This window comes from Stegostoma tigrinum, chromosome 3, assembly GCF_030684315.1.
Source record: "Stegostoma tigrinum isolate sSteTig4 chromosome 3, sSteTig4.hap1, whole genome shotgun sequence".
In the NCBI taxonomy this organism is placed as follows: domain Eukaryota; kingdom Metazoa; phylum Chordata; class Chondrichthyes; order Orectolobiformes; family Stegostomatidae; genus Stegostoma; species Stegostoma tigrinum.
This window is the reverse complement of record NC_081356.1, coordinates 107836357-107851810: the sequence shown is the minus strand read 5'-3', so window position 1 is coordinate 107851810 and position 15454 is coordinate 107836357. Positions and strand designations below refer to the sequence as shown.

The 15454-nt window shown below is 41.9% G+C and overlaps 1 protein-coding gene across 4 annotated transcripts in view; it reads left to right on the top strand.

Moving 5' to 3' along the window:
• Window positions 1-15454, top strand: part of ap3b1a (adaptor related protein complex 3 subunit beta 1a) — a 308383-nt gene that overhangs the window by 56827 nt on the left and 236102 nt on the right. For all 4 annotated transcript variants that reach the window (XR_007247173.2, XM_048527277.2, XM_048527276.2 and 1 more), the window contains exons 4-6: window positions 2061-2156; window positions 6152-6312; window positions 7470-7536. Coding sequence is in view for 3 of the 4 variants with exons in the window: in XM_048527277.2 (XP_048383234.1) it covers window positions 2061-2156; window positions 6152-6312; window positions 7470-7536 (324 nt within the window). In the remaining variant the exon portion in view is untranslated. The remainder of the gene's footprint in view (window positions 1-2060; window positions 2157-6151; window positions 6313-7469; window positions 7537-15454) is intronic.

Here is a 15454-nt window from a genome sequence, read left to right as displayed (position 1 = left end):
CACTATTCAAACAAGGCACAAAACACTGCAGCAGCCCAGAACTAGGCTAAAATGAAGAATAATACCTCCAACAATATTTAGAGACCAGGGATACCTGAACAGCGGGGTTCAACACTGCCTGTCACACAAACGACAATGGGAAGATACAGTACTCCCTCACACACTAGTCACGTAACCATACATGAAAAACTTATCTCAACTGACCACCAGAATCCTGTGGCCACTGGGCATCAAAGTGGCACACAAACCTACATCAACCCTAAGCCAACTGCTAACAAGAACCAAGAACCCCTCACCCATTATGGACAGAACCAACGTATTATACAAGATTCCATGCAAGAACTGTGACAAACATTACATTGGACAGACGGGAAGAAAACTGGCTGCAAGAATACATGAATACCAACTAGCAACAAAAAGACACGACCAATGCACACTCATCTCCGTGCATACGGATAAGGAGGACCACCAGTTTCATTGGGACAATGTCACGATCCTGGGACAAGCCAAGTAGAGACAGGCACAGGAATTTCTGGAGGCCTAGTTCTTCAAGAAGGCCATCAGTTACCACATAGAATTAGACCCTAGATACACTTCACTGCAAAGAAAAATCAGAAATGAGGTAATCCACTCCAACAGACCTCAGAGTTTAAATAGCATCTGGGAAAATAAAACCGTGCTTCATCGGAAGCTGCACAAATGATGTTACCCAGCAAGCTAGTAAAATGTCTGCAAGCTATTGAACTAGCTTGGCGAGTGAATGAGCTAGAACAAGTTGAGGCTTTGGGGTTTTATTTAAAGTTGGAACAATGGTAGTAGTCTGAGTGGGTGTGGTCAAGCTCTCAGAGCCAGGATATTAACTTTCAGCAGTTATTGCTGGGGTCTCAGCAGGATTGGAAGGCAGTGTATCATACTGGCTGCTACTCTCGAGTTTTCTCTCGGAATTATCTTTTCATGTTTTTCTTCCACCTGAATGCAGTGGATTTGCTGAATTTGGTTTTTTGCCGTGGGTGTCCATATGGGATGTTACTGTATTGGAACAGTTAATATTTAGTGGTAAAATGATCTAATATTCTGTTAAGCTTTCCAACAGAGTTAAGTCATTCCAAGTTCCCCTCTCTTTTGTTGTATTTTTACTGTAATGTTTGATTAAATTGTTTTGCTTACTGTCAAGTAGTTTGACCCATTGAATTGCATCTGGAAGACAGTACCTCACATTCATGTTTGAAATAAGAAAAAGTAAGGATTTAGGCTATCTCCTTCATATATTTGAGGCAGTCTGGTCTGGTCCATAACACTTGTTTTGGATAGGTGTTCTAGTTGAAGTTCATGAAATGAGATTGTTGAGAAGGTAAATATATAGAATATGCATGTGTACACTTGCAAGCCTGGTCAGTGGGGTGGAGGAGAGAGAGTTTTCCCATTGGACAGGTAACATTTCTGTGAAGACTGGATGTTGTAAATGGTCTGACAGATTCTGGAGAATAGGGCTGAGTCTCTGTCTTTGGGGATGCTGCCAAATGGCCAAAGCTCTGTCTGTGAGAGATGTTAGAGATGATGCAAGAGGAATAGCTTTTGAATGTGCCTGGATGGACAAAAGTGGAACCGTGCCATGACAATTAATTGAGCTGGTGAAGGAGAGAGTGTGACTGCTGCGCAAGTGTTGAGGATGACTTGATTTTGTGTTTTACCACATCCAGTCTTCAGCTTTTCTGTGCCCAGATATCTAAATTTTTGGGTATGACAAGTTTGTGGCTGAGGAATAGATGTTTCACTCAATTGGGGTCTGACTGGAAGTGGTGAGTGTGGCACAAGGTGAATGTGTACATTTTCCAAGGTTTTTAAGTGATGCTGAGAGACCAATTAATAAATCCAAACTTGTAGACATGCACTGCATGGGGAAAAGAGGTTTAATTGTCATTAGCAAGTTTCCCTGGTTGTTTGCTTTTTTTAAAAAAAAAGAAGCCTTGCTATTAATCTGCTCTGCCGTATGAACAGCTCCCAATTTATTTGAACACATCATTCAGTAACTGTTTGATTTTGCTCCTTCCCTTTTACAGTTGAAGAAGCTGGTATATGTTTACCTTGTTCGCTATGCAGAAGAGCAGCAAGATTTGGCCTTATTATCAATCAGCACATTTCAGCGTGCGCTGAAGGTTAGTACTGCTAAACATTCATGCAATTCGTGGATAATTCATCATAACTACCCCAGTAATTTGATTTCTATATATAGAATCATAGAATAATGTACTTCTCAGTTTGTGATAACAACAGCTATTTTGTTTTAGTTGTTTCCCTTCAATTCTGTCAATTTTTTCAATAATATTATTGAAATATTTCCTCCTCCATTTCTATTTTCTACCAAAAATGTTTCACTAAAGAAGATCTACCCGTCATACTCTAGTAAAAGTCATCTTCCTAAGGCATTCCAGCAAGAAAACCACTTTGGTGCTCTCGTGGTGACTGCATGAATGTCATGCAGCCCTATTAAAAAGAATTCCACCCACAATACACTCATTTTCAGTATAGTGCAATATTGTCTCCTTTTTACAAATTACTCATTGCAACCCATACTTCAGATATTCAGGTACACCCTTCTTTCCACTCTTGCATGCCTTTTCCAGAAACCCCTCTGATGACTAAATCTTAGTTGATTGTTAAGACTCGGAAGTCCAGTACAGAAGGGAAAATGGAAATAAGTTAGCTCGTGGTGATTAACCATTGTCCTGACAACACCTGTGAGTTTGACTATCCTGAAATTTGTTAACCAAGTCCTTTGTCTTTTTTTTAAAGATGATACACAAGAATGATGGACACTTCATGTGGTGCCATGCGGCGCCAGGTGCAAACACACACAGCATTTCTCTCCAACAGCATCGCCATGTGCTGGCTCACAGCTGCACCACTTTGCCGATCCAGTTCATCCTCTGGCTCATTCGACGTGCTAACTAGCTCTGTTTTTTCCCTTTCAGGCATCAAGGCACACAAGATGCAACAACTCAAAAATACCCATATCCCTCTGGAACCTTGCTCTTGTCACTTTTTCCCTTCTGACACTCTTCCCTCCCCAAATCACCCCACCTCCTGTCGGATATTCACCATCCCTCCTAACCTTCCACTCTCCGATGCTGAATGCTCTGTACTTGCCAAAGGCCTTAGCTTTATCCCTCTGCATCCCTACCTTAATGAATTTCGGGCATGACGTGACGCTGAACTCTTCTTCCACTGTCTTTGCCTCCATCCTCATTTCTTTGGACAGGAGTCCTCTCCCTGTTCCACAGACCCCTTTGCCCCACTCCAATGTTCTCCCTCCGCCTGGACTCCTCCCTCTCGTATTTTTTTTAACCGGCACTTGATCTTTTCATTGAGAACTGTTGATGTGACGTTAGTCACCTCAATTTCACTGTCCTCTCAACAAATCCAACTTATCTCCCTCTGAACTGACTGCACTCAGATCTAATCCTCGCTTTGTCATGAAGCCTGCCAATAAGGGTAGTGCTGTTGTTGTAAGGCATGTTGACTTCTACATTGCAGAGGCTGAGCAACAGCTCTCAGCTATCACCACGTACCTTCCACTGGACCATGACCCCGCCATGGCACATCAGGCCATTGTATCCACAACAGGTATAGATCTCATTTCATCAAGTGATGTCCTGCCCTCAGCTTCCAAGCTCATAGTCCCCAAGCCCCGCACAGGTCGTTTCTACCTCCTGCCAAAAATCCCCAAACAGGACTGTCCAGGCGGACCCATTATTTCAGCCTGCTTCTGCCCCACGGAACTCATCTCTTCCTACCTTGACTCAGTCTTCTCCCTCCTGGTCAAATCCCTACAAATACATCCATGATTCATCTGACGCCTTACGCCGGTTTCAAAACTTCCAGTTTACTGCCTCCAGCCACCATCTCTTTACCAGGGATGTGCAATCCATTTACACGTCCATTCCTTACCAGGAGGGTCTTGGAGCTCACCGCTTCTTCCTGGAGCAAAGACCTGAACCACCCCCACCCCCACCCACCACCGCCCTCCTCCACTTGGCCAAACTTGGCCCCACCTTCACCAACTTCTCCTTCAACTCCTCTCATTTTCTTGAGGTGAAGAGTTGCTGTGAGTACCTGCATGGGCCTTAGTTTTTCCTGTGCCTTCTTGGGGTACGTGGAATATTTCTTGTTCCACTCCTATTCTGGCCCCCACCCACAACACTTTCTCCAATACATCGACGATATCTTCGATGTTGCTACCCTCTGTCTTGCCTGGAATTGGAAAACTTCACCAATTTCACCTCCAGCTTCCACCCTGCTCTCGCTTTCACCTGGTCTATCTCTGACTCTTCCCTTCCCTTCCTTGACATTTGTTTCCATTTCTGGGGATAGACTGGCCGCTAATATCCATTACAAACCCACCGACTCCCACAGCCATCGGGACTATACATTCTCACACCTCACTTACTGTAAAGACTCCATCCCATTCTGAGTTTCTCCATCTCAGTCACTGTCACATATGTTCACATGAGGCCAACTTTGACAATGTCCAAAATGTCCACCTTATTCTTCAACTGAAGAATCCCCGGCTCTGTTGTCAACAGGGCCCCCCATCCGGGTCCGACCCATGTCCCACACTTCCACCCTCACCCCTTCTCTTCCCTCCCACAACAGCAATAGGGTTACCCTTATCCTCACCTACCATCCCTCCAGCATCCACATCCAGAAGATCATCAGACACCATTTCCAACACACATTCCCCTCCACTCCCTTGTCTGCCTTCTGCAGGTACTGTTCCCTCCAGGATGACCTGACCCACAATTCCTTCACCTCCAACACCTTCCCACAGCCCTACGGCACCTTCCCTTGTAACCGGCGAAGGTGCAACACCTGCCCATTTACCTGCTCCCTTCTCACTATCCAAGGGCCCAAGCATACCTCCCAGGTGAAGCAGCACTTCATCTGCACTTCCCAGAATCTAGCCTACTGCATTTGCTGCTCACAAAGTGGTCTCCTCTACATTGACGAAATGAAGCGTAGACTTGGCAACCACTTCACAGGACATCTATGTTCAGTTTGGAAGAAAGACCCTGAACTACCTATTGCCTGCCACTTCAATGCACCGCCCTGCTCCCTGGCCAACATCTGTCTCTGGCTTGCTGCAGTGTTCCAGTGAAGCCTAACCCAAGCTGGAGGAACAATACCTCATTTTCCACTTGGGGACCCTACAGCCCTCTGGACTCAATATTGAGTTCCATAATTTTAAGGAGTAAACTCTCCCCTGTCCCAGTCCCCCTCCCCTCTCACCAGGCCTTGTGACCACATAGCCTGCCAGTACACACTCCCTGTTGTTAGTCACTAACAGTCCTCATTGACAACTATTCACCTTCTCAGCCTGATAGTTAGCAACTCCTTTATCTGTGCAACAGTCTTTCTCTCTCTTTGGGCTCTATCCTATCATTTACTCCCTACCCCTTTCGCCTGCCTATTTTCTGCATATAAGCTGACATTTTCACAGCTACCGTCAGTTCTGTGGAAGGGTCACCGGACCCAAAACGTGAACTCTGTTTTCTCCTCCACAGATGATGCCAGAGCTGCTGAGTTTTTGCAGCAACTTTTTTTTTTGGTTCCTGATTTACAGCATCCGCAGTTCTTTGGGTTTTTATTTAGATGGACACTTCATTTGCAGGTTTATCAATGCTGTGATGCTTCAAGTTTTATTGTCAGGTGAACCTTTTGAGAACCTTGGGCAACAGTCTGGTGGTGGTATTACTGGACTATTAATCCAGAAATCCAAGTAACGTTCTGAGGATTTGGTTCTGAATCCTGCCACAGCAAATGATATTTAACCTGAAGAAAAATCTTGAATCAAGAGCTTAATGTTGACCATGAATCCATTGTTAATTGTCAGTAACACACATCTGGTTCACTAATGTCCTTTAGGGAACGAAACTGCCATCATGACCTATTTAAACCGGCATGTGATTCCAGACCCACAGTTATTTGGGTGACTCTTAACTGCCCTCTGGGCAATTAGAGATGGGCAATAAATGCAGACCAGGCCGGCAACATCCTCCATTCCCCTGAATGAATGAAATGTGAGATGTGGTTACAAGGGAGAGAAAAGGCTGTAAGTAATTTGCTTTATTGTTTATTCTTGGATTCATTCTAGGATCCCAATCAGTTGATTCGGGCAAGTGCGTTGCGAGTTCTTTCCAGTATTAGAGTGTCAATCATAGTTCCAATAATGATGCTGTCTATTAAGGAAGCTGCCAGTGACCTGTCTCCATATGTCCGGAAAACTGCTGCCCATGCCATTCAGAAACTTTATAGGTGAGTCATTTTGTGGTAAATGAGATACCATTTAGGAAAATTTCACTGTTTTAATATTTTTTGCTATCTGCAATCTCTACATTCTATGACACCATTGAGTGATGGAACTTGTGCGGGTTGGCTACTGCATTTCATATCTTAAGAGTAGTTAAATGTTAACGATTCTGAACTAAAACAAGAACCACGGATGCTGGAGATCTGAAACAAATACGAATTACTGGAGAAATTCCGCAGGTCTGGCAGCACCTGACAAGACAGTACAGTTAATGTTTCAAGTCTGGAAATGCATTCTGAAGAAGAGTCACAAGTGAAGAGTCATCAGACTCAACGTACAAAAATTCTTAATTGGTGTTAAAGCACTTGGAGACATGTGGAAAGCTTCAGATAATGTAAATCCATCTCAACATCCTGTAGGTCACCATTGATCTCGAGCTTGACCGAATAAGCTGTAGAAATGTCATGGCCGTAGGTGCAGGTTAGGGGCAAGGAATTCTATGGTGATGACTCTTGACTTCTGAAAACCTGTCCAACATCTACAAAGCTCATCTGGAATGTAACGGATTACTGTCCAGTTGCCTGAATGAGACAACACTTTTTAACAACATTTAAGAAACTTGATGTTGTTCAGACTAAAGCAGCTTGCTTGATCAACACCCCATCCACCAACTTAAACATTTCCTCCATCTCTGCTATCATAGCAGAAATGTGTGTATATAAGCTCTCAAATGCACTGCTGCAACTCTCCCAGGCCACAACCTGCAACTTGAATCCCCAAAACTTTGACCACCTGGAAGTACAAGAACAGACCCATGTAAAATTCTTTTGGTCTCTCTCAACCTTGATTTGAAATGATGTTGCCTTTCCTTCACTGTGTATGTAGGAAAAAAATCATGGAATTACCTCTTTAATAGCGCTGTAGGTGTACTTTAGTCACCTGCTTTGAAGCAGCTGAAGGTGGTGGCATCTCCCCACCATTGAGATGAGTAATTGTATTGTGTAATAAATGCTGGCCTTGCCTGTGATGTTGACCCCTCTCAAGTGAAATTAAAGGAATATTTGTTCTTAAATTGAGTGCTTCAGATTACCACACTCATCAAACCCTTTTAAAAATCAAGTTTATTATTTGAAGCTAATTTTTATTTTTGTTTCAACCAAAGTCTAGATGCAGAGCAAAAAGAACCATTGATCGAGATCATAGAAAAACTACTAAAAGATAAAAGTACGGTGAGTCATGCAGTTTACATTGTCCCATTCTTTCAAAGTTATAAAATGTTGAGAAATGTTACTGCCAGGTATTTAGGCTGTGCGTGACAAATTCAGAAAAAACTTTTGAATGTGTCCCAATTGCTATTCATAGTTTTATGCAGGTTTTAGACGGTTTTTCAGTTTTTAATAAATATGTCACTGGCCCCACCCCTCGTAAATCTTACTAGTTTCCTTCACTTTAAGCTTTAGAATGTCAACATATGTGTAAAGTTAATCAATTCTTATCGACTTAGGATTTAGATTAGGGATAGATGTTTGATTACTCGAGGTCAAGTCAACATAAAGGGGCGGGGAAATGTTGGGTATTCTAAAAGGCATCAGGGTGGACAAGTCCCCAGGTCCAGATTGGATCTATCCCAGGTTGCTGACTGAAGTGAGAGGGGAGCAGCTGAGGCCTTAACAGATATCTTTGCAGCATCCTTGAGTACGGGTGAGGCTCCGCAGGACGAGAGAATTGCTAATTGTTTAAGAAGGGTAGTAAGGATACTCCAGGTAATTATAGACAATAGGTGCAGGAGTAGGCCATTCAACCCTTCGAGCCAGCACCACCTCATGATGGACAGTGAGCCTGACGTGGTGGGGAAGCTGCAAGAGAAGATACTGAAGGATAGGATCTATTCCCATTTGGAAGAAAATGGGCTTTTTTGTGATAGGCAGCATGGTTTTGTGCAGGGAAGGCCACGTCTTAACAACTTGATAGAATTCTTTGAGAAACTGACAAAGTTGATAGATGAGGGAACGGCTGTGGATGTCATATTCATGGACTTCAGTAAGGTGTTTGTTAAAGTTCCCCATGGTAGGGTGATGGAGATAGTGAAGTTGCATGGGGTCCAGGGTGTACTAGCTAGCTGGATAGTGAACTTGCTGGGCAGCAGGAGAGAGTTGTAGTAGAAAGGAGTTTCTCAAAAAGGAGAACTGTGACCAGTGGTGTTCCGCAGGGATCCGTGTTGGGACCACTGTTGTTTGTGATATACATAAATGATCTAGAGGGAAGGTATGGATGGTCTGATTAGCAAGTTTGCAGATGATGTGAGGATTGGAGTAGCAGATAATGAAGTGGACTGCTGCAGAATATAGGTAGATTAGAGAGTTGGGCAGAGAAATGGCAGACAGTTCAATCCAGGCAAATGCGAGGTGATGCATTTTGGAAGATCCAATTCAAGAGCGAACTAAACAGTAAATAGAAAAGCCCTGAGGAAAATTGTTGCATAGAGAGACCTGGGTGTTCAGTTCCATTGTACCCTGAAGGTGGCAACGCAGGTCGGTACAGTGGTCAAGAAGGCGTACGGCGTGCTTTCATTCATCAGATGGGATATTGAGTACAAGAGTCGGCAGGTCATGTTAGTTGTCTAGGACTTTGGTTCGACCACATTTGGAAAACTGTGTACAGTTCTGGTCACCACATTACCAAAAGGATTTGGATGCTTTGGAGAGGGTGCAGAGGAGGTTCCTCAGGATATTGCCTGGTATGGAGGGTGCTAGCTATGAAGAGAGGTTGAGTAGATTAGGATTATTTATGTTAGAAAGATGGAGATTGAGGGGGGACCTGATTGCGGTCTACAAAATCACGAGAGGTGTAGACAAAGTGGATAGCAAGAAGCTTCCCCCCCCCCCCAAAAAAAAAGATGGGGGGGATCTCAGTTACTAGGGGCCATGATTTCAAGGTGAGAGGGGAAAAGTTTAAGGGAGATATGCCTTTGAACTTGAATTCTATTTATCAGTATAATTTTTTTTTGCCTGCACCAACTGAGACATGTATAAAATTAATTCATCACAAGTCTTCATTGCATTCAAGTTAAACTAGTGGAAAGTTCTTTATGCAGGGGGTGGTGGGTGTCTGGAATGCATTGCCAGTGGAGATGGTAGAGGTGGGCACGATGGCATCATTTATGATGTATCTAGACAGATACATGAATAGTAGAGGAGATCCTTGGAAAATAGGCAACAGGTTTAGACAGAGGATCTGGATCAGTGCAGGCTGAAGGGACTGTTCCTGTGCTGTAACTTTCTTTGTTCTTTTTAGTTCAGAAGCATATGTTTTGATTCAGTTTTGTTTTTTTTTTGAGATATGGGTATTGCTGGCAATGTTAACATTTGCTGCCCATCTTGAAATGCCCTTGATCCAATGCTCAACCAACCATTACAGAGGGCAATCCTGCGTCAGTCATTTATACAACTGTATAAACTGACCTTTTCTCAGCCACCACCTGTTCTGAGGAAGGGTCACTGGTTCTGGATGTGAGTTTGCTTGCTGAGCTGGAAGGTTCGTTTTCAGATGTTTCGTCACCATACTAGGTAACATCATCAGTGAGCCTCCGACGAAGTGCTGGTGTTATGTCCCGCTTTCTATTTATCTGGTTAGGTTTCCTTGGGTTGGTGATGTCATTTCCTGTGTTGATGTCATTTCCTGTTCTTTGTCTCAGGGAATGGTAGATTGGCTCCAAGTCAGTGTGTTTGTTGATGGAGTTCCAGTTGGAATGCCATGCTTCTAGGAATTCTCGTGTGTGTCTCTGTTTGGCTTGTCCTCGGATGGATGTGGTGTCCTTCCTCATCTATATGTTAGGATACAAGTGATTAGTGGGTCATGTCGTTTTGTGGCTAGTTGATGTTCATGTATCCTGTCTAGCTTTCTGCCAGTTTGTCCAATGTAGTGTTTGTCACAGTTCTTGCAAGGTATTTTGTAGATGACGTTCGTTTTATTTGGGTCACTGGACCTGAAACGTTAACATCCGTGAAGGAAAGAAAGCGATGCCAGACCCGCTGACCTTTTCCAGAAACTTTGCTTTTGCTCCTGATTTACACATTTGCAGTTCTTTCAGATTTACAGATTAGTTGGATATGGTTGGTGCTTTTGCCTGTGCAAAGAGCCAAAGGGCTGTGCTATTTAATTTGTTCTGCCAGCCATTTGGATGTGTGGCTTACATAACTAACATTATGTCTGTGCTGATATTCATTACTTGTCTGTCTGATCGGCAGAATGCCTTTTTAGCTTGAGGGAAGAACCTTGTTAGCATCACTAATATTGCTACAGTGTAGTGGCAGATGGTATAGCTGGCTTTACCTCTTACTGAAACCCCTTGAAATAGCTTGCCTTTTTTTTTTGCTGGTTAAAGGAGTTGTGTAGTGTACTGTGAGAAATAGTGCAAGATTTTACAAATCTTAAACTAAATTGCTTTTTGTATGAAAGAATATGTTTAGACAATGTTCCTGACGAAAAGGTTAGCAATCTTTGTTTTTGACCTTAGGTTTCTCAGGCCCTGAATCACTCAATTATCAATAACACTTCACATATTTACTCAGCCTGTTGAATACATTTGCTTCATACCAGAGTACAGGTCGTATGGGTGCACTTCACTTTGGAACTGATAATGTGGACCTGATGCTGGTCACCATATTTTCTTGAATCACGGGTGATGATGGCAAAAAAACAAGTTGTCAAGAAACAGCAAAATCTCTTAAATTCAATCATTTGAAACTCAAAATTTGAGTCAAATGGAGCTTAGCGATTTGCATGATGGCATGTGGCATTGCAACTGACGGAGATAAACTGAATGGGCAATTATAGTATCAGCCTGTTATATGAAAATTCTGAGTGTCTTTTGGACAGATAACAAGCTTTTTAAAAGAAAAGGAATAAAATTCAGGATTTTCTAAAGAGACCCTGTTGTTGTGCATTTGTCAAACATCACCTGTGCTGACCGAAGCCAGATCATAACTTGGGCAGATTATGCATCTAGAAGGTTATCGGAGTCTCGTTGGGAAATATCTCCAATCTTTCTGCCTCATTCTTTCAAACTTTATCTGTATAAGCTTTTCCATTTTAGGCACCTAGTGTTTGTACCATGTAATTGCAAGTTGTTTCACAAGGCAGCTGATCCAATAAAACCCTTTTCCAAGTTCAACGATTTGGAGTAGTCTGTGAAAGTTAGTCTTATCTTAGGCATTGCTCAGTGGGATTTGATATTCTGTTGGTACGATGCACTGACTTTGACACATTGCGATTTCGTTGCAGACAATTTAGGATAAATTGAAGGTTAACTGAATAAATTTGGGAGTTGGGATGTTTGTTCCAAAATGCTTCATTTCCAGTGTTCAAAGGCATTACAGCGGTGTCTGATCTTGTCCTGCTGTATCCTGATGTGAATTTCCAGTGTGTGATCACCAAGATAGCAGTTGAGGACAAAGACCTTGGGCAGCTTCTGTTTCTAAGGTAGATTGCTGCTGTCAAACACATTACCTTGATACCACCAGTTTAAGGTCAACCATCACAAACCAGGTTTTGAACTTAATTATACTGATAAACAGAATTTAAGTTTTGCCTGAACCAACTGAGACATATATAAAATTGATTCATCGCAAGTCGTCTTTGCATTCAACTTAAACCAGTTGATGGACTAATTATCTATCACTAAATTACCTATATTATAACAGTATATTTTGCACATTTTTGATAAACCACTTTTGCAACTGAAACTGGTATGCCATCTTCAGAGGCTAACAACTTATTAAAAGATATTTGGTTTTCCAGTGACCAGTAGAAAGGTCACTTGGCAAGATTGCAAATTTTAAGACTTCTAATATAACATAAAATAAAATTATGAACTAAGTGACATTTGCTGAATGCTTTTAAAGGCAACTTGAACTCCAAAGTATAGAATGAACAGTCAGAACAAAACTTCTTATGAAAAAAAATGGTGCACTCATCAGGACAAATGCAAGAATAACATTTCAAAAGATCACAACAATTTATACTCCAGGAAAAAGAATGCTCAAATGGGCCAAAGACTGACATTTTCAGACCTGAGTAGTGCCTGTCTACTTGGTTACCTTGGAATGGCAAGTAGCTTAAAAATTTAAACAACAGATTATGTAATGTTTCACAAGTCCAGAGTGCAACGACTACAACTCCGGTATTTTCCACTAACTGGGTACTGCCATCAGGCCAAAAATATGTTCTGCTTTCAACACTTGAACAAGACTTCTGTAAATTTCAGAAATAGTCAGAACTGCCAATGCTGAAGTCAGAGATAAGTGTAGAGCTGGAGGAACAGAGAAGGCCAGGCTGTATCAAAGGAGCAGGAAAGCTCTGAAGGAGGATCCTGACCTGAAACATCAACTTGCCTGCTCCTCTGTCTGGCCTGCTGTGTTCCTCCAGCTTCACACTGTTGTCTTGTGTAAATTTCTGTGCTCCTGTGACACCAGATGGATAGGTAATACTTCAGTGAACAGCCGATTGATTGAATCAAATGCTGTGTTCCTTTTTGGTTTGTAGTAGGCAGAAAGTGAAGTGTATAAATGCAGCCTATGCTTGTAAACCTCAAAATATACATCTGCTGTTAGGTGCAGTTCCACAACTGCGCAGCACATGCTGAACAGTCCTGAATGCACTAATTAGTATGCTGGCAAAGAAGTTAATGTAGTCAAGCTAATAATGTATTTCACTCACTCAACAACAGACTGAATCATTTTTCTTGTAGACAGTAGGTTGTGTTCAAATTCTTTTTGAACATCCCGTAACATACTGTTGCCCATTCCCCACTATCAACATTCTGGATGTTATCATTGACGAGAAAGGGAACTGGACTAGTTGAATAAATACTGTGGTGAAAAGAGATAGTCAGAAGTGAGGAACTAACAAATAACTCTCCTCTGACTCCCCAAAGCCTGTCTACCACCTAAAAGGCACAAGTAAGGATTATGATGTAATTCTAGTGGGGGGCAATGGCCTAGTGGTAATACTGTTAGACTGTTGATCCAGTTAATGCTGTGGGGACCTGGGTTTGAATCTGGCCATGACAGATGTGGAATTTTAATTCAATAAATATCTAGAGTTCAGAACCAAATGATGACCATGACTCCATTGTTGATTGTCAGGAATATCCATCTGGTTCACTCAGTACTTTGAGGGAAACTGCCATCCTTACCTGGTCTGACTAACACGTGACTCCAGACCCACAGCAATGTGGTTTACTCTTAACAACTACTCTGGGCAATTTGGGAAGGGCAGTAAATGCTGGCTTAGCCAGCAATGCCCTCATCCCGTGAATGAATTTAAAAAAAAAACACTCACCATATCCTGGGATGGGTGCAGCTCCAACATGTTCAAGAAGCTTGACACCATCCAACTTCATTGATGCCCCATCCACCAACATTCATTAATTCTGCCACTGATGCACAGTAGAATCAGTGTGTACTGTCTACGTGATGCGTTGTAGCAAACCACAGCTCCTTCTACAGTGTATATCCTTGTATCTGGGTAAAAATGTTCATTACCTCTCCATTATACTTATCACTGTTGTATCTTGGAATCAATCAGGCACTAACTAGTGTTCCACACAGCAGCCTGAGAAAATTGGAGACCAATTGTCTTGTTATCAGTATGACTAGTCTTACAATTGTCTTTAACAATCAAATCATGCAGAGCATGATGTGCTTTTCTCCATTTTAGCTTTGTGTTTGGTTAATGGTACTACTGGGCAAGTCATATCGCAGAATTTAATCTGGCCTGATAGATTTAAAGATAAAACTAGTTAACACCATGGTCATTTGCTGAAAGATAGTCCCATGAGTTGGCACAGTTTCTTGAAGAACAGAAGTTTGTTACCTAAAAGACAAACCAAACTATCCAAATAAAGAACACAATTTAGAACTGTTTCAAGCTAATGTCCTACATCACATTACAGCTCTTCAAATCTGGAAAAAAAGACATCTATCAAAGCTTTAGCAAATCTTTAACTGATTCTGACCTTTGAACTTTGGAATCGTCTTGCACAAATACACTCAAAGCCAGGAACACAGATTTCCTTAGTTTCTAATAACCTGTAAATTTCAAACCAAATGCTCCTACTCTAGAATCTGCACCAACTAAGCTCTTCTGTGAAGGTGGCTTAGTTTCTTAATTGCTATAGTAGATAAAGCTAGAGTACTCTTGCTTCTGACCCCAATCAGCTTTCCTCCAAAATACCTAAAAGCTTTCAATCTCTGGCTTTCTAAAACAAAAACTCAGTCCTTGATTATTCTCAGTTGAAAACAAACTAATGTCCTTCAGGTTTCATTATTCCTGTCATAAACTGCACCAGCAAAAACTGTTCTCCTAATGTTCCAGGCCTCTCTGCTGTGACACAATGAACTAGACTACTGTTCCAGAATGAATTTCTGACTTTTTTTTTGAAAATCCATTCACAAAAGTAGCTAACACCCATATTCCACTGTTTTAAAATCCAAAGTCTCTCAAAATTGTTTGTAATAATACACATTTTACACCTTTTATCACAAATTTGAGACTGTTATGTTTAAGACAATCTTTAAACTTTTATTTCTAGCTGAAGACAAAATTGAGTTCCATGTGTTTAAGCTGAAGTAAAAGCGATGACCATTTCACGAATAAATTCCTAATGTCTTCCAGGAATAACCTGCGTGCACCTGTGGGAGACTGCAATATTCTACAGTTAGTTTCTATTTTCTTGTCTGTATCTTTAATTTTGAATTCGGAGTATCAAGTAGTTTGTGTAATGCACCTGTGCTATTTGGTTCATTAGAGGCATAAATTGTCCATTTTGCCTTGTTTTATCATCCTAGGCACCATTTGGGTTAAAATTCCACCATGAAAGGTGTGGAATCTAGAAAATAAAGTACTGTCTGGTGATCACAAAGCTGTGAGATGATTGTTTAAAAAGTCATGTCATTTGCAGATGAGGAAAATATTCTGCTGTCGTTGCTTTGTCCGCCCTACATGGGTCTAGCCCTGTAAAATATGGTTTCTTTAAATTGAGACAACACAGTGTGGAGCTGGAGAAGCACAACAGGCTAGGCAGCATCAGAGGAGCAGGAAAGTTGACACTTGGATCAGGACCCTTTATCAGAAATGGGGATGGGG